General features: G+C 61.9%; 2 protein-coding genes across 7 annotated transcripts; one reads left to right on the forward strand and one right to left on the reverse strand.

The window, feature by feature from the left end:
- The first annotated feature begins 928 nt into the window (after nt 1–928).
- EHBP1L1 (EH domain binding protein 1 like 1) lies at nt 929–17,103 on the forward strand. 6 transcript variants are annotated; one of them, XM_043582525.1, is made up of 20 exons: nt 929–1,321; nt 4,043–4,100; nt 4,763–4,858; nt 5,157–5,210; nt 5,302–5,480; nt 5,571–5,713; nt 6,170–6,205; nt 6,295–6,363; nt 6,456–6,618; nt 6,753–8,751; nt 9,212–9,369; nt 9,458–9,506; nt 9,955–10,617; nt 14,381–14,450; nt 14,571–14,626; nt 14,716–14,839; nt 15,106–15,205; nt 16,183–16,256; nt 16,342–16,456; nt 16,590–17,103. In XM_043582525.1, the coding sequence occupies exons 1-20, from the start codon at nt 1,218–1,220 to the stop codon at nt 16,687–16,689; spliced, it is 4,410 nt and encodes a 1,469-aa protein (XP_043438460.1). In that variant the 5' UTR covers nt 929–1,217; the 3' UTR covers nt 16,690–17,103. The 6 variants fall into 6 exon arrangements, with proteins under 6 accessions (XP_043438460.1, XP_043438463.1, XP_043438464.1 ...); XM_043582528.1 differs by having other exon boundaries at nt 6,753–7,497; XM_043582529.1 differs by having other exon boundaries at nt 930–1,321; nt 6,753–6,777.
- A 437-nt stretch (nt 17,104–17,540) lies between these two features.
- KCNK7 (potassium two pore domain channel subfamily K member 7) lies at nt 17,541–20,385 on the reverse strand. Its single transcript, XM_043582539.1, has 3 exons — nt 19,872–20,385; nt 18,114–18,512; nt 17,541–17,892 (listed from the first exon to the last, which is right to left on the reverse strand). The coding sequence occupies exons 1-3, from the start codon at nt 20,188–20,190 to the stop codon at nt 17,687–17,689; spliced, it is 924 nt and encodes a 307-aa protein (XP_043438474.1). The 5' UTR covers nt 20,191–20,385; the 3' UTR covers nt 17,541–17,686.
- Between the last annotated feature and the right edge of the window lie 1,094 nt (nt 20,386–21,479).

Here is a 21,479-nt window from a genome sequence, read left to right on the forward strand (position 1 = left end):
TTTATTTGTTTTAAGTTTATTTGTTTTGAGAGAGCCAGCGGCAGTGTGAGCAGGGGAGGGGAGGAAGAGAGAGAGTGAGAGAGAATCCCAAGGAGGCTCCATGCTGCCAGTGCAGAGCCAGAACTCGAACTCACGAACCATGAGATCGGGACTGAGTTGAAACCAAGAGTCGGACTTTGAACCGACTGAGCCACGCAGGTGCCCCAGGTAGCGGATTCCATTTAATAAGACCTCAGAAAATCAGCCAGTCTCCGTACTAAACGCTTCCCAGGATTTCATATTCTCAGTGACTGTGTAAGAGGCAGAACTATAATTATCCCTACTTAACAGAGGTAGAAACTGAGGCTCAGAGTGTTGGTGCTTTGCCCAAGGTCACACACTTGTTGCAAGTCAGCTGCTTGTATGATGTCGGGGCTATCTTCCCACTTGCCAGCTAAGGAGTCAGGTTCGGAGACTGGCAAGTGGGTGCTGCCCACAGGTAGGGCCACCCAGGTTGACCCCCTGACCCTGCTCCTTCCTACTTAGGCTAAGACTTAGGTGGCAGCAGGAGTCCGCCACCCCTGTCGAGCCAGTTGGCTCTGGCCCAGGTTCTCAGTGTGGACCTGAGCAAGTCTGTTCTTCCCGGGTCTCTGTTTCCACCACCTGTGAAATGGGGCCAACAGTACATACCTCCCAGGGCTGCGGGCAGGAAGGGTGGCGGCCAGGGCAATGCTCGAGAGGGCGGCACCAAGTTGTTGGTCGCTCTCTCCCCTGGCCCCCGCGTCCGCACCGCCTCGGCGCGCTGCGAGCCGGCGCTGCGGACCGGGCGTCCCCCTCGGTACCCCTCCCCTCCCCGCCAACCGCGGTAGAGGCGCGAGGCCCCGGAAGCCGGGCCGCCCCGCCCCCCGCTCCCGCCCGGGCCCCGGCCCCCGCCCCCGCCGGAGCCCCGCCCGCCTTCCGACGGGGGTGCGGCTCCAGGAAACGGCGCGCTCGCCGCTCAGCGCTCCAGCGACCCGACGCGCCCCGGACAACCCGCCGACTCAGCCGGACCACCCGGCGGGCCCCAGCGGCCTCCCCGGGGAGATCGGCCCCGGGTCCGAGCCTCGGACATCTCCGACGGACGGGACGGGCGGCTCGGATAGCAGCCCCGGAGGCCATGGGGACCCAGGGCCGGCCAGCGGTCTCGGGCCAGCGGGAGCCCAGAGTCTGAGGATCCGGCGGCGGGGGCGGCGGGGGCCATGACCTCGGTGTGGAAGCGCCTGCAGCGCGTGGGCAAGCGGGCCGCCAAGTTCCAGTTTGTGGCCTGTTACCACGAGCTGGTGGTGGAGTGCACCAAGAAATGGTGAGTGACAGGGAGGCCTGGGGGACTCCGCGGGCTGGCCGGAACCCTGTGGCGGCGCCGTTGAAGCCTGAGAGAACCCTGCCCCCAACCCAGGGGCCAAACAGGCCCCTTGCCCCACCTTGGGCCCTGGCGTCCCAGACAGAGATTCAAAAGTGCCTCTGCAGTTTGTGGGGCCCCTAGACTTGGTGGTGTGGGTAGCTGTTGGGGAGTGGAGGTCAGAATTTGCAGGCCTGGGAATCTGTCTGTCTGTGCCCACACCTTCCTTGGCTGTGCTCAGGGCTGGGGGAAGGGAGGCCTCCTGTTTTTTTGACCAGAGGGATGGTTCCAGGTAGCATCGGAAAAGGGAGCAAATTTTGAGGTCTGCGGGTGGCCAGGCCGCGGCAGAAACCTCCATCGACGGGTCCAGCTCAGAACAAGGATGTTGCCCCCTCCCCCTCTGCCCACTTGTTGAGCCAGAGGAACGCGCACGCACACACGCAGGCCTCAGCCAGAGTGGATGCTGGGAGGCTGGATATGTCTCCACAATGTCCTTAAAAGGGGAAACTGAGTACTGAGAGGGATGAGGAGGGAGGCAGGGATCGGCTTAAAGGGGCCTGAGGGCCTAGAAGGCTGTGAGTCTGGGAGGAGAGAGGGCTTAGGGAGGGCGAGGTGGCCCGGTCAGGGGGAGATGTGTGAGAGAGCACAGAACCTGGCTCAGACTGCCAAAGGAGCCGGGGGCATCTTGTTCACATGGCTCCCACCCGCAGCTGCCCGGACCCCTGCGTCACACCCTAAATATACGTGCTCACTGGTGTCGGCTTCCCTTGGCTGGATTAGGGCGCAGCTGTGGGGGCCTCGCCCGCCAGGCGGGGCTAAATTTAGGCTCCCAAGAGAAAGCTGCTGGGGCAGGAAGGGATCATGGGGTCCAAAGGGAGGGGAGTGAGCAGGAGGCTAGGGTCCCTTGGGCAGCAGCCATATCCGTGGTTTTGACTGGGCCAGCTGGAGGGCCCTTCACTCCATTTGGCGAGGCCCAGAGAAGACAGGGGCTGACTAGGGTAACACAGCACAGGGCTAGGACTTGAACTCTGGTCTCTGGCTTCTACCTTCTGCCCCAGCATCCAGGATGAGCCCAAGGGGACGCTGGGCATCGTCCCAGAGAGCAGGCCTAGGGTGCGGGCAGTGTCAATGCATCTGAGTCACGGGGGTGGGCAGGGCCTACTGGGCTTCTGAGCTAGGAGCCCAGGCTAGGAAGCTGCCCCTGCCCAGATCTCAGGCTCCCCAGGAGGGCGTGCCTGGCCTGAGTCAGGCTGCCCAGCCAGGCCCCGCCCTCTCTAGGCACCCCTGTCTGCTTCCCCTTTCTGGGAAGGCCCCGTGGTGGTTACTTTTGCTCAGCCATCACCTGCAGTTTGGGGTTGGGGAGAGGAGCTCGGCTGCAGGCTGGCGGGCTCTGTGCTTGGCTTTGTGACCTGGCCTGGCTCCCAACCTCTCCGGGCCTCAGGATTCTCAGGGGTTGACGGGAGAGCCATTTATCCTGGCCCCGCCTACAGAGGGGCAGTGAGGTGGGTGAACCTAAGTGCCCTGGCCTGGGGCCGGGTGCAGGCAAAGAGGGCTCTTGTACTGCCCTCCGCCTGATGGTCCCCTCAACCACCCCCACCCTCGTGGGCAGCACTTGGACCCTCTAACCCAAAAGGACCTTCTCCCCGCACCTACGTGTTATTGCTGTGGGGCTGGGCCCTGCACGGGCAACTCTTGGCCCTTGTTTTGTCTGTCTCTTCACGTCTCTGCCTCTTCTCTGAGTCGGCCCCGGTGTATGCAGTTGGTTTGGATGTCACCTTCTGGAAGTCTTTCTTGATGCCCCTTGTGGGAGTCAGGGGCCCTGCAGAGCTAGAGTCCAGGGCTCTGGGTTTGAGAGGTGGGAGCATGGCTGGCTCTCAGGGCCTCTGACCCCAGCGAAGGGCTGGATGTGGAAGGCCCTGGGTGGTTGTCTGATGACAAACTGACCCTGTGTGTCTCTGATCACCTCCCACCCTCTGCCCCTCGCTCTGATCCCGAGCCCCCACCCCCCCTGCTCCGTCCCCAACCTCGGACCCTTGCACTTGCCATCCCTTCTTGAACCCTCCTTCTCCAGAGCCTCACGAGCTTGTCCCTCCCCCACTCATGCCTTGCTCAGACACCCCAAGTTCAAGGAGACCCCAGTGGCTCTCTCCCATCTCCCTGAAGCCAGCTTGTTCACTTTTTTTCTTTCTTGATTGGCCCTCCACCCCTACCTCTGTTGTCCTCAGCCCCCGAAAGGGTCTCATTTCTTCTGTGCTCTGCTCTGCCCCTAAACCGGGCTGGGCTCACAGTGCACACTCCCCACATATTTGTGAGTGATGGGGTTTGTTTTCCTCCAAGTCCGTCTCTCCCTGTGTCTCTAAGTCTGTGTGTCTCTTGCAGGGTCCTCGCTGTGTTTATGTGTATCTCCCTGTCTCTGTGTGTGCCTGTCTCTCTATATGTCTCTATCTCTCTAGCTGCCTGTCTTCATAATCCCTGTCGGCCCACACACATCTGGGCCTTTGCCCTTCTGCCCTGGGCCTCACCCTGCCTCAAGCAGCTCCACCCTGCTCCTGGCGGCTCCAGATAATGGGCTGTCCAGTCCCTCTCCTGGGCGAGGAGGGTATGGGCAGAAGGAAGACCCCGGAGGAGATGGAGAGGCTGGGCGAGTGGGCCCGACTGAGTAGCCCCCTCTCTCCCCACCCCTAGGCAACCGGATAAGCTGGTGGTGGTATGGACCCGGCGGAACAGACGCATCTGCTCCAAGGTGGGGGAGGTTGTCAGCTGGGGGGTCCAGGTTGGGGGTGAGGCCAACAGTGGGTGCGGGGTAAGTGGGTGAGGACTGATGGGAGAGTGGAGTCAGCTTCAGGTTTGGACCAGAATCCGCAGAAAGGGGGCTCCTGGGTGGCTCAGTTGGTTGAAACTCCGACTTGGGCTCAGGTCACCATCTCGTGCTTCACGAGTTGGAGCCCGCGTTGGGCTTGCTGCTGTCATCTTGAGGCTGCTTCGGATCCTCTGTCCCCCTCTCTCTGTGCCCCTCCCCTGCTCGTGCTCTCTCTCTCTCTCTCTCTCTCTCTCTCTCTCTCTCAAACCTAAATCAACGCTAGGGCACCTGGGTGGCTCAGTCGGTTAAGCGTCTAACTTCGGCTCAGGTCATGATCTCGTGGTTCGGGGGTTCGAGCCCAGCATTGGGCTCTGTGCTGACAGCTCAGAGCCTGGAGCCTCCTTCGGATTCTGTGTCCCCCTTCTCTCTCTGCCCTCCCTTGCTTGTGCTCTCTCTCTCTCAAAACTAAATGAACATTATAAAAAAAAAAAAAAAAAAAAAAGAATCCACAGAATGGAGAGAAAGATGAGGTCAAGTTTGGGGATAAGGACAGGGGACAAGGGGAGACTTAAGAGTCAGGGGAGGCTTCAGACTGCTCATTGCAGGCCCACAGCTGGCAGCCAGGCATCCAGAACCCATACCGGGGCACCGTGGTGTGGATGGTTCCAGAGAATGTGGACATCTCTGTGACCCTATACAGGGTGAGTCTCTAACCTTCCTGCGTAGGTGGGAATGGGAGGGGCCGATTACAACCCAGGCAGCCACGAGGGATCCCAGATCCCAGTGTGTTATCCATCCAAATCAGAACGGAGGGGTGAGGCCAAGAAGCAAGATGGGGGTGGGGGTAGCCCGCTCAGTGTGGGTGGCCCAGGAGGTCTCTCTGGAGCAGGTAGCACGCACACATAGCTGCTAGAAGCAGCGTGAGAGACGGCTGGCCCTTCGCCCCGTACCACCCTCACCCCAGCAGCCCCTGTACTCACCAGTTCCCCCTTTTCCCAGGACCCTCACGTGGACCAGTACGAGGCCAAAGAGTGGACGTTTATTATTGAGAATGTGAGTGGCCGGGCAGGCCGGGGCTTGGGCTCTTGGGGCCTCGGGGGCGGCACTGATGCTCCTCCCCCCGGCCCTTCTCCCCTGCCCACAGGAATCCAAGGGGCAGCGGAAGGTGCTGGCCACCGCAGAGGTGGACCTGGCCCGCCATGCGGGGCCCGTGCCTGCCCCAGTCCCCCTGCGGCTGCGGCTGAAGCCCAAGTCGGTGAAGGTGGTGCACGCGGAGCTGAGCCTCACTCTCTCGGGGGTTCTGCTGCGCGAGGGCCGTGCCACGTGAGTGCCCATCCTCCTCCCTTGGCCTTAGTCTGTAATCTCTGTCCCCAGCCCTGACCCCTGACCTCTGACCCCCACCCCCACCCCCAGGGACGATGATATGCAGAGTCTTGCGAGCCTCATGAGCGTGAAGCCTAGTGACGTGGGCAACCTGGATGACTTCGCTGAGAGTGACGAGGAGGAGGCCAATGGTCCAGGTGCCCCTGAGGCACGGGCTCGTGTCCCCCAGCCAGGTGGGCTCACAGCCTACCATGGACTGAGATCTCCAAGACCTAGGGAGGGTGGGGGATAAGCCCGCCCATAAGCCCCTCGCTGTGCCGGGCCAGGGCCTGCCTTGAGCACGCCCAGTGAGGGGGCTCACTACGGCCCGGGCAGCCCCAACCTGCCCCGGCAGCCCTGACTGTCCAAACTTGGCTCCTGGTCCTGCGGCGGCCTGGGTTCTTGGCTGAGTCCTGCAGGATGGGTTCCCAGAGCCGCTGGCCCTCTCATCAGCCCTGAGCGGGTACCTGCCCGGAGACGGCAGGGCCAAACGCGCAGAGGGGAGTCTGATCTCCCCAGCCCTCGCCACCCACCCTGGCCCTCCTCACTGGCTTCCTCATCCCTCCCTTTTGCTTGTTAAGGCTTTGTTTCTGTCTGTCCTTGTGGTTCTCTCTCTCTTTCTCTGCATCCGAGGGCCTGTCTCTTCTCAGGCCGGGGCGGTGCCCTGAGGCTGGGGCGTTTCCCAGGTAGGCCCAGGACTCTGGTTGGGGGGAGGGGGCCAGACCTGCAGGGCCCTCCCCTGGGCTGACCTGCCCCCCCACCATCCCCACCCCAGATCCCCCTCGGGAGCTGAAGACACTTTGTGAGGAGGAGGAGGAGGGCCGGGCCCAGCACCAGCAGGCAGGTGAGGCCCAGGCTCGGGCTGGGACCAGGGAGGGAATGGACCTCCAGCCTCAGGGCCCAGGCCTCAGCACCCCTCCCTTCCTTCCTCCCCAGCTGCCAACCCCTCTAGTGTGGAGGATACCAGCCCGGCCCCTGTGAGTGCCCCTGCGCCCCCAGCCAGGACCTCCCAGGGCCAGGGGTCTGAAAGAGCTACTGTAGCAGGGGGCCAGGTGGGCCTCAAGGCCCCAAGGCCCCCGGGAACCCCACCAGAGAAGAGGTGAGCTTTGGCACAAGCCCTGTCCCCTGCCCACTGTTAGAAAGCTGCACTCCTACCAGCGTGCCTTTCCAGGGCCCTAAGAACCTGAAGGGCGGGGATGGGGCTAAAAATGCTCTCTCCTGCTCTCTCCTCAGGTCTTCAAGACAGCCCGGCCAGGAGGTGGCCCCCACCCCAGCCCCTCGGCTCCGGAAAGGCTCTGATGCCCCCTGGCCCCTAGTCCCCCAAGGGGAAGATGAGGCTCCCAAAGCCTCAGGGGATCCCCCGGCAGGAGTGCGTTCTTCTGGGCAGACCCAGGCCCAGGAAAGCCCGCAGGAAGGGACAGAGGCTCAGGGAGCCAGGCTGGCCCCAGGCATTGAGGGTGGAGGCTCCAGAGACTCTTTGGGGGGGCAGAAACCTAAGGTTAAGGGGAGGAGCGCTGGGGATAGGCGGGGGGCTGGGGGGACGGACACTGAGCAGGAGTCAGGAGTCAGAGAGGTGAACACTAAGAGGTCAGACGTCAGAGCCGGGGAGGCTGAAGAGAGTTTAGAAGGGAGTCAAGTGGATGCTGAGCAGATGTCAAAGGTGAGACATGTGGACACTGAGGGACCAGAGGCTGTAGGGGTGATGTCTGAGGCAAGATTCAAGGGGACTCCCGAGGCTCCTCCAAGGGGCTCTCAGGGGAAGACAGGGGTCAGGACCAGGGATGAGGCTCCCACAGTCCTGAGCCCACCCCCAGCAGACCCTGCAGGGCACACCAGGCATCTCGGTGACCTCAGTGGGGCCAGGGCTGCTGCAGGCCAGGAGAGAGAGGGTGCAGAGGTGAGAGGCAGAGCCCCTGGTGTTGGGGGGACAGGCCTGGAGCAGGGTCCCTCTGTTGGAGCAGCAAGCACCAGGCCCCAGGTGAGCGGGTACCAGGGACCCCCGCCAGCAACTGACCAGGGGGTGATGTCTAGGGATCTGGGGGTCTGGGAGGCAGAGACTCGGGATTCAAGGGTCCTGGGAACAGAGACAGGGGTGGCAGAGTCAGAGGTACTGGGGACCCAGGAGACCGAAGTGGAGGGATCAGGGTTCCCAGAGATAGAGATGGGGACAGCAGAAGCCAAGGCGTCGGGGGCCCAGGAGACACAGATCGTGAGATCAGGGCTCCTAGAGTCAGAGGCTGCTGGGATGGCAGAGTCTGAGGAACTGGGAGCCCAGAAAACAGAGGCTGAGGGTTCAGGGTTTCTGGGGACAAAGACTAGAATGGCAGAGACTGAGATATTGGGGACCCAGGAGATAGCTGGTGGTTCAGGGATACTGAGGATAGCAGCTGAGATAGCAGAATGTGAAATATTGGGGGCCCGGGAGACAGAGGTGGGAGGTTCCCGGATGCCAGAGATAGAAGCTGGGACGACAGAGGCTGAGATACTGGAAACCCGAGAGGCTGAGGTGGGGGGTTCAGGGATAAAGTCTGAGACAGCAGGGACCCGGGAAACAGAGGTAGGGGGCTCAGGGATCCCAGGGTTTGAGACTGAGACAGCAGCAGCTGAGATACCGGAGACCCAGGAGATAGAAGCTGGGGGTTCAGGGGTTCCCAGGATAGAAAATCAGATAGCAGGAGCCCTGGAGACAGAGGTGGAGGATTCAAGGGTTTCAGGGCCAGGGGTTGGAAGGGCAGAGGCCGAGGGACTGGGGACTCAACAGACAGAAACGACAGTTTTAGAGGCTGAGAAGGACAAGGCTAAGACTTTGGGGGTCCAGGAGGCAGAGACTGGGCTCTGGGAGACTCTCCAATATGAAGCTTTGCAGGATTCCATCACTAAGCGTGGAGTTTTAGGGCCCCAGGGAGCAGAGGCAGAGACCACGGTTTTGAGGGCCCAGGAGGCAGAAGCTGAGGTGCTGGGAGTTTCAGAGGCCAAGTCTGGGGCTTGGGGGGCCCAGGAAGCAGAGACGGAGATTTTAGGGCCTCCAGAGAACGAATCTGGTATTTTTGAGGCCCAGGAAGCAGAGGCCGGGTTCTCAGGGACTGAGCAGGGACAAGCTGAGGGAAACCTCCCGGAGGCCAGCCTGATTGAGGTGCAGGTGGCCAGCGGGGCAGGGGCTGGGGTGCCCAAGCCCTCGGGGGCCTCTTCCCCAGAGGAGCCTGAAGAGGACGGGAGGCTGCCAGGCAGCCAGGTAGGGATGGGGGCCGCCGAGGGCCCAGTCCGCTGCTTTCCACTAACCTGGGGCTGAGCTAACGGCGGCTCTGCATGGACCCACCTGGTCGACTGGGGTGCGGTGGGATAGGGGCTCAGCTTCAAGGAGCCCCCCTCACCCTCTCCTCTCTCAGGATCCCCTGGCTCCCCCATCTGTCTTCCCTGGGCTGCATGGACCCGGACACCCCTAAGCTGATTTTCTGGGCTGACCTTGAGGTGTGGCTGCTGGTGACCTCTGATCTTGCCTGGGGGCCACTGACCTTTTAGGTGACCTTGGTAGATAACCACAGAGCTGGAAACCCTTTGCCTAGTCCCAAGGCTCTGGCCAGTGGTCTCTGGTGACCCCTGCAAACCCAGAGCCAGGGCTATTTTGTGCCCAGGGGTCAGAGGGTATACAGGTCCTCCGTTCACATTCCCTGAGCCCATCCCTGTGTCCCTAGGCACCACATGCTCTGGTCAGCTCCAGTCAATCCCTGCTGGAGTGGTGCCAGGAAGTCACCGCTGGCTACCGTGGTGTCCGAGTCACCAACTTCACTACATCTTGGCGCAACGGCTTGGCCTTCTGTGCCATCCTGCACCGATTCTACCCAGACAAGATGTGAGCGGCCAGAGGGGGTGGGAATGAATGAGGGAGCCTGCTGGGAGGGCAGTGTGATTTCAGCCTCTGACCGGCCCTCTCTCTGCAGCGACTACGCCTCCCTGGACCCACTCAACATCAAGCAGAACAACAAGCAGGTGAGATGGAGAGGGAGCGATGCCTGGGGGGGGGGGGGGGGGGGGGGGGAAGGGTCCAGAGCCAGACGGTAGATCCAACATTTAGGGTCCGTCTGTCCTTAGGAGAGGAACCTACGGGCTGCAGGGCCCCAGCAAGTGGGTTTGGGAAGTTCTGTCACTTTTTTTCCCTCTTGGTCTTTAAACTGTTCGTTTTTCTTAGTTTTGTTTTGTTTTAAAGCCTATTTCCCCCAGATGGTTTTTCCAAAACCGCCCTTTGGTGTGCAGTTGCTGGGTGACCCGGGGGCGGGCCCTGTTGCTAGATTTCCCCCAATAGAAGGGTGAAGGCGTTGCTAGGCAAAACCCCGGCGTGCCAGTCGCGGGGATTCCTCCGGCGGTCCTGGGCGGGGCCGCAGCGTCGCTGGGTAACACCCGCCGCCGCCGCCGCTGATCCCCAGCGCGCCGTTCCTAGGCCTTCGATGGCTTCGCGGCTCTGGGCGTGTCGCGGCTGCTGGAGCCGGCGGACATGGTGCTGCTGTCGGTGCCCGACAAGCTCATCGTCATGACGTACCTGTGCCAGATCCGCGCCTTCTGCACCGGGCAGGAGTTGCAGCTGGTGCAGCTGGAGGGCGGCGGCGGCGCTGGCACGTACCGCGTGGCCAGCGCCCAGCCGAGCCCGCCCGACGGCCTGGACGCCGGGGGCCTGGCGCAGCGGCTGCGCGAGCACCGGGCCGAGGCGCCGGAGGAGCCCAAGGGGCCCAAGGGGCTCAAGGAGCCCGAGAACCGCGCGGACGGGGCGGCTCCCGAGGCGGCCTCCAAGGACCGCGGTGCGGAGGCCGCCCCGGAGGCGCGCTCCGCGGAAGCCCCTGCCGACGGTCCCGGAGCCCGGGCGTCCGTGCCCCCGGCCGAGGGGCTGGTGAACGGGGCGGGGGCGCCGGGCGCCGGGGGCGGCGTGAGGCTGCGGCGGCCGTCGGTCAACGGGGAGGCCGGGCCGGTGCCCCCGCCCCGCGCGCACGGCTCCTTCTCCCACGTGCGCGACGCCGACCTGCTGAAGAAGAGGCGCTCGCGGCTGCGGAACAGCAACTCCTTCTCGGTGGAAGACCCGGACGCGGGGGCCGCCGGGGCCGCGGCTGCGGTGAGTGCCCTCCTGTGGCGCGGGGTCGAGGGTGGCCCGGCAGAGAGGGATGGGTCCTGAGGGGCCCCAAGGGCAGAGACGGCGCAGGGGCGGCGGCTTCAGGCCAGCAGGACTCGGCTGGACGCCGCGAGGCGCTTTCTGAGTGCGGGGGCCGTGGTGTCCGGGAAGAGTCCCCCGGCGACGGAGTGGGCTTCTGTTCAGGGGACACGTGCAGGCCGAGGCCCCCCAGGCCCAGAGCGGCCTCCTGGGCAGGGTCTCCACCTTTGCTGCCAGCTTGGAATCTATGCTAATGGTTCTTAATGCCTGACACCCAGGTAGTGGAATCAGGGCTGTAGCAGGAAGTTCCTAAGACGCTCCGTCGTTGTCATCACTCAGCACGCTGCTCTTTAGGGACTGTGAAGTGGGTGGGGGCGTTTCTTTCCCTGCGGTTGGCCCTGGGTCGCTCAGCAGCCACCATTGCCCTATAAGCCCGGCGGGGCTTCTGTCCTGAGCGGGGCCAGCCAGGGCCTCCCCGTTCCAAGTATCTCTGATTCGGATCTTTAACTCCAGATCCTGGAGACCCATTCTTCTCTGATAATGGGAGGTTGAAGCTGGGAGACCCTGCCTGGTGCCCCCTCCACCCCACTCCCCCAGCCCCTGCATTTCTCAGGTTCGGGTCTCCCAGGGTGTCATGTGGTCATTGCACTGAAGGGGAGGTGGTCCCGGAGAAGGCAGGGATTTGCTCAAGGACAAGTGCCACTGAAGTGGCTTCCCAGCTGGGGTTCCTTCCACCCCCTGCACCCATCCTGCCCGCAACAGCAGGGGCAGCCCTGTCAGGCCACTGCAAGCCTTCAGCTGCCCAGGGATGACGTTCCAAAGAAAGGAGGGAATAAACCGGGAAAGGCTTTCTGGAAGAAGCAGCCATGTGAGCTAGGCTGATAAGATGGGAAGAGATGGTTCTCAAATGGGGGGACCTGCTTAAGTAAAAGTGTGCTCTTAGCAGGAAAGCTCAGGTCTCCTTTAGGGATCTGCCAGTCATCTCCCACGAGGTCCGCAGGTAGTGATAAGGCTGGTTTGGAGAGCGGGAGCCTTGAGCGGGTCAGAGGCACAGCATTGTGAATGAGAGACAGAGAGGGCACCAGAGGCACCCCTAGGAGATGTGATACGCAAGGGCCAGAGGGACACAGTCACCCCTGGCCTGTCTGTTGTCCTCTGGCCACAGTCTCATTAATATATGTCACTGGCTCCTTAAATCTTAGAGGGGAGGCTCCGTCCTACACCCTTCTCTGCCCAAGTCCCAGCATCTGGTCCTTCTGAGCCAGGCCCCTCCCGAGCCCTTGTCCCACAGGAGATCTGTGACCCACGGGGCTGGAGGGGACTCCTCCTTATTGGCTGTTCCCATCCCCCATGCCCTATGCATGCAGTAGGAGGAGGTCAGGCCTGTCCCTGCCCTTGGGAGCTCCCAAAGTCCTGGATGGGATGAAGTCAGGCACCTTGAAGCTGGGGTGGGGCCGAAGCAACGCCTAGAGGAGGGCAGGGTGCCTCTGGTGCGGCCCAGCAAGGCTTCCTGGAGGAGGGGCCGTGCGTGAGGATATAGAAAGGGGAATTGGGGTCAGACGGGAGGAAGCGTTGGAATTCCCATCGGGGCTGAGTGAGTAAGCTCAGTGGCTGCTGAGGTTGGGGTTTCTCCTCCGCTCTTCTGCCTCTGCCTGCTCTGTGGGTGGAGTGCACGCTGCATGCCAGGCCCTGCCCCCGTGACCCCTTATTAGCTCCCAACTGACTTCTCACAATGTCCCTTCCGGGGAGGAATGATTACCCCATTTGCAGGTGGGAACATTGAGGTTCAGGGAGAAAGTTGAGAACACCCGCGAAGCTGAAACTATGAAACGGTGCCCTCTACTAGGCTCAGCACTACTGGCTGGCTGGCTGCGGGACTCTGGGCGAGCCACTTAGCCTTTCTGTCCTCTTTCCCTGAGGAGAAGCAGCAAATGCCTAAGTCCTTCACGGAGTGGCCTTGAGATACTACTTCAGGGTGCCGTCAAGAAAGGGGAACTGTGTTCTTCCCTAGATGCCTTTCTGGAACCCTGCCACCCCCAGTTTCCACAGGGTTCGGATTTCTCTCACATAAAGACAAACAGAAGCCCAGGGAGTATGACTGGCCCAGAGGCAAACAGCCAGTGGGTGGCCCAGCTTGGGAACACATCTTTGGATTAGACGGCCCTGGGTCCTAGGCCAGACCTCTACGAGCTTCATCTCTGACCTTTGGTGTCCTGTTCTGTGAAGTGGTGATGTTATGACCCCTGAATCACAGAGCTATTAGGGGGACTGGTGGAGTCGTTATATGTACCGTGTCCAACGCATCAATGTCTAGTCAACAGCTGCTAACTGGTGGGCCCTGAGTGCATTCTCTGGGCCCCATCCTGTCTGCAGGGGCTGCCTCTGGGCAGGGAGACACAGATAACCAGCAGCTATGATGGGGGTGCAAGCAGGGATGGGAGGGGCCTGGGAGGCCATGGAGGGGGGCACTCTCTGGGCTTCAGGAGGGGTGAAGTTCGGGAAGAGAGACAGAAAGCTGTGTGGGAGCCCAAAGGGGCCTCATGGAGGTGGAGCCGAGCCGGGTCATGAAGGTTGCTGATGTCAGGTTTCCCCAGATAGAGGCCAGTCCAGGCTGAGGAAGCTATTTGGGGAAGCGAAAGTCCATTGCTATGGCCAACGGCTGGTGTCTGGGTGGGGTCTGGGGTAGTAGGAGTTGAGGCTGGAGCTGCCAACAGGCCTTGGCAACAAGATTGGGCGCTGAGAGGGGTCGGGGGGCTGGGGGAGTGACACCATCCGGTGAAGGTTTTAGGAAGACCCCTCAGTTGTGACTTGAGGATAGAGTCAGCAGGCAGGGAATGGGTAGTGGCCACTGACACGGGCCAGAGAGGATGGCATCTGACCGCCATCTGTCCAGGGACGCTTCTCAGAGAAGCGCAGGATGGAGCGGACAGTGGGGTAGTTCAACCTTCTCCCCACCCTGTGACCTAGAAGGGCGGCCCGAGCAGGAGCCATCAAAGGGGCCAGGCTATCTGCTGACCTGAGCTCCCGGAGCTGACCCCCCACCCACCCGGCAAGTCGCCAGGGGCAGGGCACATTAAGGGCCAGCCCTGCCTTTGGAGACTGAAATTGGTAGGCCCAGCCCACCTGACCTGTTCTGAGTGTTCTACGAAGAGCACAGCAGTCTGGGCGTGGGAATTGATAAGGTGAGAGGGTGCCCCCTTTTGGCCAGGATATGGAGGTGCTGGCCCAAGATGGCCTGGGTCTGGAGATGAGGTGCATGCATCAAGGGAGCTCGGTGTCACCGTGTGGGCCCCTGGCCATGATGGAGACTCAAGCACCAGGTGATGGGAGTCGGAGGTGGCCTGAGGGAGCTCCAAGCAGGAAGGGGTGAGAGGGAGAAGGAGAGGCCCCAGCCAGGCCCCTCACAGCCTTTCACCCCTGACTCTCACAAAAGCCTTGTAAACCCAGCCCAGGGAACAAGGACTGTGAGGCTCCCAGAGTGGGCGTGGACTGGCCCAGGATCACAGGGCCAGGCAGGGTGAAGGCCATGGCCTTCCCTTGGGGAGGCACTTTCCCTGGAGGGGACGGAGGGTGGAGTTCTGTGCATGCAGGACTGGAGAAGCAGCTGGGGTGGGCAGGGCCTGGAACTGAGGGCCTCTCCTCCCCTGCGTGTGCATGAGGCTCTGGCTGGCCCTAGGGCAGGGCTGTTGGGAGCCCTGCAAGCCCTCACCGGCCCCTTTCTCCACAGGAAGGCCTGGGCCCTGACCCCAGCCCTGCCCCTGGCCCATCTACAACCACAGCCCCACAGCAGCCCCCTGGTGAGTAGTTGTGAAGGAGTAGTGACCCAGCTCAGTTCAGGCTGTTCACAGATCCTGAGCTGGGGACGCCCTGGGGGCAGCTGTCAGATGGAAGTGCCTTAACCCGGTCTCTGTCTGCAGGTGGGAGTTCCCCACCGGAGGAGCCACCCCCAAGTCCAGGGGAAGAGGCTGGGCTGGTAAGGAGGGCTGAGGAGGGAGGAGCTGGTGGGTGGTGCTTCCCAGGCAGAGCCTGGACTGAGCCCCCCCTGCCCCCCCTTTTCTGCAGCAACGGTTCCAGGACACAAGTCAGTACGTGTGCGCAGAGCTGCAGGCCCTGGAACAGGAGCAGAGACAGATAGATGGGCGGGCAGCGGAGGTGGAGACACAGCTGAGGAGCCTTATGGAGTCAGGTGGGGCAGACATCTGGAGTCCACTCCCCAACACATGCCACCAGATCTGCCCAGCCCTGCAGCCCTTCCTGATCTGGGGAGGAGTTGGGAGGAGGCAAGGCTGGGGTCACTGTCCCCATTTACAGCGGGACAAGGGAAGCAGCTTGCCGGAGGCACCAGGCTCCGGCTTCTGGGGTGCCGTAAGGAAGCGAGCCCCGATCCCCAGCCACCCTGCTCTTGCCACCTGGGTTGACGGCAGGCCTGGTGACTGTCCTGGCCGGGTTCAGGTGCCAACAGGTTGCAGGAGGAGGTGCTGATCCAGGAGTGGTTCACATTGGTCAACAAGAAGAACGCTCTCATCCGCAGGCAGGACCAGCTGCAGCTGCTGTGAGTGAGCCCCTCCCACTCCAGGCCCCGCCCCCAGCCCGCCCCGGGCGTGCAGGACAGAGGGGAATCTTGGCCACTTTGGTTAGAACTATTCACTACTTTCTTCTTTCTGCAAAGGTCTTTTTGGAAAATTGCTCAGTCACTTTATTTTCTTCTTCTCAAAAGTCCTGTATGAATTGTACACCTCTTTTATTGGTACTGTTTTTATGAATCAGAAAACTAAGGCCCAGAGAAAAACGTGGTACAGGCAAGTCAGGGCTGAGTGCCTGTTCCTTTGACCCTGTTCCTTTCCAATAAGAAAAACTGAGGCCCACAGAGATCTGAGCTGGTTTCCAAGTGGGGTCAAAAGCAACTCTTGACCATGATTGCTTTGATAGTCCTGCAGGATGAAGGCAAGTTTGCCTCCCTTTTGGATTATAGATCATTTTTCAGAATAATTTTAGTGTCTCATACTTGCTGCTGATGAATAATGTTCATCCAAATGATCCTGCAAGGTTGTTTCCTAATTAAAAAAAAAAAAAAAAAAAAAGGGAGGGGTGCCTGGGTGGCTCAGTCAGTTAAGTGTCCGACTTTTGGCTCAGGTTATGATCTCATGGCTCATGAGTTCGAGCCCTACGTTGGACTCTGTGCTAACAGCTCACAGCCTGGAGCCTGCTTCGGATTCTGTGTCTCCCCCTCTCTCTGCCCCTCTCCCACTCATGCTCTGTCTCTCTCAAAAATAAATACATATTTAAAAATTAAAAAATAAAAAGCAGTGGGGATGGGAGGAGACACTATAAGCATCCAGCATTTGGAGAACAGTTGGAAGGAAGATGATCTGGGGCAGGGACGGGGTCCGCAGGGACGCTTTCCTCAGCCCAGCCCTCCACACGAACTGGTAATGAGGTGGGATGGGAGGCCAGGGAGTAGTCAGAGCCCCGGGACCCCTTCCTCTCCTGTTCCCCTTTTCCTGACCCACCCCGCACCATCCACCCCAGTATCGAGGAGCAAGACCTGGAGCGGAGGTTCGAGCTGCTGAGCCGGGAGCTGCGGGCGATGCTAGCTATCGAAGGTGGGAGATGGGGCCCGGAGAGGGTGAGAGCCGGTTACAGAGCAGGGACGGGCGCCTCCTGACCCTCGGCCTCCTCCGCCCTCAGACTGGCTGAAAACGGCCGCGCAGCAACGCCGAGAGCAGCTTCTGCTGGAGGAGCTGGTGTCGCTGGTGAACCAGCGGGATGAGCTGGTCCGGGACCTGGACCACAAAGAGCGGATGTGAGTGGGGTGGGGACCGCGCTGGGGGTGGGGGTGGGGGCGTCTAGGGGCGGACTCCCGAGGAGGGCTCGCTCTGGCCAGGGGGCAGACTAGGGTTGGGGCCCGACTCTGACTTCAAGCCGCTCCCTCCCAGCGCCCTGGAGGAGGACGAGCGCCTGGAACGCGGCCTGGAGCAGCGGCGCCGCAAGCTGAGCCGGCAGCTGAGCCGGCGCGAGCGCTGTTCGCTGAGCTGAGGCCTCAACCACTCGGACCGCAGGCTTTCTCGCTGCCGCGCCCGGTCGCCGCCCCGGACTAGCGCTGCGGAGGACCCGGGCCGCACGGACGCGGCGCGCCGCCCGTAGGGGCCGCCGTCGCCCCCGTGTGGGGGGAAGAAGGGCGGCCTCTGGGGGCCCGACAGACAGGAGCGGCTGGACGGCCGTGCCGTCCGGGCCGTATTTATTTGTCCGTGTGAGTGTGTGTGCGTGTGTTCGCGGGGCCTGGGGGTCCCAGGAGCACCCCTACAGAACCCCTCCCCGATGGCAGGGCCCGGGCCGGCCAGCGGGGGGGACAGGGATGGCCGGTGAGCCGCTGCGCCCCCGCCCTCCCCCCTTTCCTGATCTTCGCGAGCAATAAAGTTGGACGAGGCCACACCAGGCCCGCCTTTCTCAGCCCTGGGGCTTTCAATAGACGGAAGGGGGCGGGGCTAGGCCGATAAGGCTGTCTGCGATCCGAAGTGGGGCTGGGCGGGCTTTGAGGTTCCCAGATGCGGCGGAGGACCCCCCTCGGCCTTCGCCTTCAAAGGATGATGGGGCTTAAGGATGGTGGGGTTTGGGTCGTTGATCGCTTTAGGGATCCCATTTTTAAAAAATTTTTTTAACGTTTATTTATTTCTGAGAGACAGAGTGCAAGCAGTGGTGGGACAGAGAGAGGGAGACACAGAATCGAAAGCAGGCTCCAGGCTCTGGGCTGTCAGCACAGAGCCCGATGCGGGGCTGAAACTCACAAGCTGTGAGATCATGACCTGAGCCGAGTCGGTCGCCCAACCTACTGAGCCACCCAGGTGCCCCTGGGGGTCCCATTTTGAAAGAAGGGACCAGAACAGGGCTATTGCCTTTTTCCTTTAAAAAACAAAACAAAACAAACCACTATTGCCTGAGGTCCTTACAATCACACCCTCCCCTCCCTTCACTGGGGGCTTCCTCCTCAAGCTCGTCCACCTGAACAGAGCTCAGCTCCATCACCTCGCACCCATCAGCAAGTTGGGGTCTGTTCTGGGGCTGCGGCCGAGGGTGGCAGGGTGCTCAGGGCCAGTTCGTCTTGGCCTAGGATGCCGCTTTGGTCTTCAGCCGTCCGCGGGCCACTGGACCCAAAGAACTTCACCACGGCGCGGACCTGTGGCAGCTCTGAGAAGGTCTCCACAGCCAGCAGCATGGCCAGGAGCCCGAGGAGCAAGTAACCTGGTGAGGAGAGGTTGCTGGCACGGCTCTGGCAGTGCCCGTATGCTCCCTGCCACCTCCCAGCCAGGTGACCCGCCACCCTGGCACCCGGACTCCCACACCACAGCCCAGGGCAGGGTTCCTCCACCTGAGCGGCTCGGCCTCCCCAGTGGTTTACGGAGTCGTAGTCCGGACGCCTCTTCCCTCCTCTCGCCCTCACGCTCCTTGGCAGCTGGACTCACCGAGAAGTGCGAGCTGGCCCAGGTGGTAAAGCACCGGATGCAGGCCACGGCCGTGACCCGGCAGCAGGTCCCCCAGGCCGATGGTGCTGAGGGAGCTGAAGCAGAAGTAGATGGCCTCCAGCAGGCTGCAGTCACCCTGGACGCCCCACAGCACCAGCGCTGGCAGCAGCACGAAGGCGCCAGCCACTAGCAGGCCCAGTCCGGCTGCCCGTAGCAACGCGGCCCTGGCCGGGGCCGGCCGCCAGTAGGCCGCTACCCAGGCCCCTGGGCGGCTGAGCAGAGGCAGCAGGCAGCGGCGCAGTGCGGCCAGGAGCGCTAACGAGGCTGGCAGCCCCAGGGTCGCGTAGACCACGCAGAAGGCCTTTCCGCCCGCCGACAGCGGGGCCATGCAGCCATAACCTGGAAAGGAGAGAGGTCGTGGGCGATGAGCACTCGAGAGGGATGCCGGCTGTGGTCCCCCCCCTTCCCCCAACGAGGCCTCTGGCAGAAGACCGCCCTCTAGTGGCTGAGATCGAGGGACCGGCTCCCGCCTGTGCTCTGGCTGGCTGTGCTCCTCATCCGCTGGGGGTCTTGAACAAGTCCCTTTACCTCTGTGCCCACTCTTTTCTGGGAAATGGAACATTAAAAGAGGCAGTCACCTTAGGCCTCTTGGGGCTGGGACAGTTCTGAGAACCCCTATCCTGCCCCAGAGGAAGCTTGGTTTTCTCCGGTTCCTCAGCTCTGCCCTTGACCAATACGATGCTTCCAAATCCACTGGGAAGAACGTTACGCACTCTAACCCTGCCCAAAGGTGTCTTGAGACACCCTGCGTGCCAGGCCTTGCACTGGAATCTGAGTCTGCCCAGGCCCTGCCTTTCGGTGGAGACGACGATGCAGGAAAGTCAGTGGAGACACGACATGAACGGCGGCAAAAGAGGCAGCGTGCGTGAGAGGGGGCAGTCAGGACTGGAAAAGCGTGTGCAAGGCAGGGAGAGGCGGGAGAGCAAGGTGTGCTGGGAGAACAGGACCAGCTAGTCCAGAGGTTGTAAACGCAAATGCCTAGAGGGGCCAGATGTGAGACAAGAGCGTTGGCTTGGCCTGGAGAGGAAGCGTTCTGTCCAAAAGTACAGGCCTTGTTCCTCTCCAGACAATATGCCGCCTTGCAGGGACTCTGGCTCAGAGTGAATGTAGCTCTCCTGATTGTCCAAGAGAAGTTGGGAATACAGATTTAGACGACATTTAGACACTCTGCAGACGTTTGTACGGACGACGTCCACTCACAGGACAAAAAACCCTCCAGGGCTGTGGGTCCCACTCCTTTATTTCCCTGCGCCTTCACACATGCTGTTCCCTCTGCCAGGAACTCCGTCATCCCTCATCTCTGTGCCCTCTTGCCATGGCTAACGTTTCATCAGGACTTCCTCCCCCTGGCCACTCTCTCCGGAGTCGGTGGTCCTGACCTGCACTCCTGGGTTCACTCCATTCTCCTGCGTTAAAGAATCCACCCTACAATACCTGTTCCCCACCTTGCCTCGGGCCACGGGGTCTGGGCATCTCTCCCGGATGTCAGGGGGCGTCGGGGTGTGTGGCTGAGGAGGACACACCCTGCCTGGCCGCTGAACTTGAGGTACCAGCTGGGGTACTGGTGTGGGAAGCCCCAGCTCTGATGTCAGGCCGAGTCAGGCCTGGGATCTGTCTGGCCTTTTGGGGCTGAGGGAAGGGCTACATCGCCAGGGCCCCCCAGGAACCCCCGCCTGCCCGGCCGCCTGGCAGCCTTACCCGTGGTGGTGAGGATGCTGGCAGTGAAGAGCAGGGCCGAGGGCAGATCCCAGTTCCCAGCCTCTGAGCCATCGCCCCAGCTGGAGACCCCGCGTACCTGGGCCGCCAGGGCGGTGCCCAGCAGCTCCTCCAGTGCCCCAGGTGGCAGGCAGGCCCCATATTCTGCCTGGAAAGTGGCCAACTCGGTCCTGAGCTTGGCCTGGAGCCGGAGGGCTGGCGGCCCCTCCAGGGCCTGAAACACAGCAGCCCCGATCCCCAGGGCCAGCAGGTGGGCCACAACCAGTAGTGGGAACCGGGCCCAGGGCCTTAGAGCCCCCATGTTGTGCCGCCTGGGGTCGGAGGTGCTGTGGGAGCTGGCGGCTCCACAGGCACCTGGGAGGGGCTGGCAGGGTGCGGCTGGGAGGAGGTGCCCGTGGGAGGCTGAAGACAGACGCCAGGGACTCACTGAGGGAGAGTGTGAATGAGCTGGAAGGGGGTCGGTCTGGGTCCCTCCTCCTAATTTCTGGGGACGAGACATTATTTGCCCAGTTCCCTGAAGCTGGGGAGATGGGGGCGGGGTGGAGTAGGTTGAGGCCCAGAGAGCGAGCGAGACTGGCTCAAAGTCACACAGGGCGGCTTATTCAGGGAGGAGCTCACTCGAGCCCGGCCCGCTCCCTGCATCCCCTCAGCAAGTACTTCTTTTTCCTGAGGACACTGGACAAGAAGACAGACACAGGTCCCTTCCCTCCTGCTGTTCCACAAGAAACCTGTTAGCAAGAGAATGTGACAAGTTTGAATTGTCACACATGCCCTGAAGTTCTGGGGGAAGGCCCTGGAAGAGTGAAGACTGACATTTCAGCTGGGGAACAGAAGCCAGTCAAGGTGGGAGAGAGCTTGGGGTGTGAGAGGAACGCCGGGGGGCGGGGGGGGGTAAGGACACAGGGCCGAGAGGACAAGAGTGGCCCAGGTAGACCTATTGGGAGGGGGGTGCGAGGGGGGTACAGCAGGCAGCCTGCAAGGAAGAGGGGACAGGAGTGGGGATTTGGGAAGAGTCGGCGGGGGGGGGGTGGGCAGGGCAGTGAGCTGAGAGATGCCAAGGCCGCCGCCCAGAGGACGCTCTCACACCTCCATTCTGAGTTCTCCCTGAGAACCCTGTGCTGGGCCCTCCTGAGTCCCGCCCCACTGAACACTGGGAACACAGTGAGCCTGGCTGCCAGGGTGTGTGCAGGGGCGGGGAGCCTAGACTACTACTCCCCTGAACCATGGAGGGGCTGAGCGCAAGGGCCCCGCCCCGGGGCCTGGTGTGGGGTGCCCCCCCCCCCCCCCCCCCGCAGAACCCGCAGAAGTGTGGACAGAGCCATGAGCCAGTAAGAGAAGTGTGGACTGAGCCATGAGCCAGGGTGGTCACTCCTCCTGGTCCAGACCCTGGAATAGAGACAAACCCAGGACAAACCCCAAGATTCTACCCAGTGGGCTCTGGACGCCCGAGCTCCGCGAGCTGGCCGTGGCGGGCACAGCATGGCCAGGGAAGACGCCCCAGGGGAGGTGATGTTGCAGCTGGGTCCCGAGGCTAAGCAGCAGGAAGAACGGGGCGATTCTTGAAATGGCAGGAAAGGCCTGCCAAGGGTG

This window comes from Prionailurus bengalensis, chromosome D1 (assembly GCF_016509475.1).
Source record: "Prionailurus bengalensis isolate Pbe53 chromosome D1, Fcat_Pben_1.1_paternal_pri, whole genome shotgun sequence".
Taxonomy (NCBI): Eukaryota; Metazoa; Chordata; class Mammalia; order Carnivora; family Felidae; genus Prionailurus; species Prionailurus bengalensis.

What these genes read in the sequence shown, in the direction of transcription:
- EHBP1L1 (XM_043582525.1), top strand. Translation starts at nt 1,218, where the DNA reads ATGACCTCGGTGTGGAAGCGCCTGCAGCGCGTGGGCAAGCGGGCCGCC. An exon ending in GGACGTTTATTATTGAGAAT is followed by an intron (nt 5,211 to 5,301) that starts GTGAGTGGCCGG and finishes CCCTGCCCACAG; the next exon opens with GAATCCAAGGGGCAGCGGAA. An exon ending in GGAACCCCACCAGAGAAGAG is followed by an intron (nt 6,619 to 6,752) that starts GTGAGCTTTGGC and finishes CTCTCTCCTCAG; the next exon opens with GTCTTCAAGACAGCCCGGCC.
- KCNK7 (XM_043582539.1), bottom strand. Translation starts at nt 20,190, where the DNA reads ATGGGGGCTCTAAGGCCCTGGGCCCGGTTCCCACTACTGGTTGTGGCC. An exon ending in CAGCATCCTCACCACCACGG is followed by an intron (nt 18,513 to 19,871) that starts GTAAGGCTGCCA and finishes TCTCCTTTCCAG; the next exon opens with GTTATGGCTGCATGGCCCCG. An exon ending in GGGCCAGCTCGCACTTCTCG is followed by an intron (nt 17,893 to 18,113) that starts GTGAGTCCAGCT and finishes TCTCCTCACCAG; the next exon opens with GTTACTTGCTCCTCGGGCTC.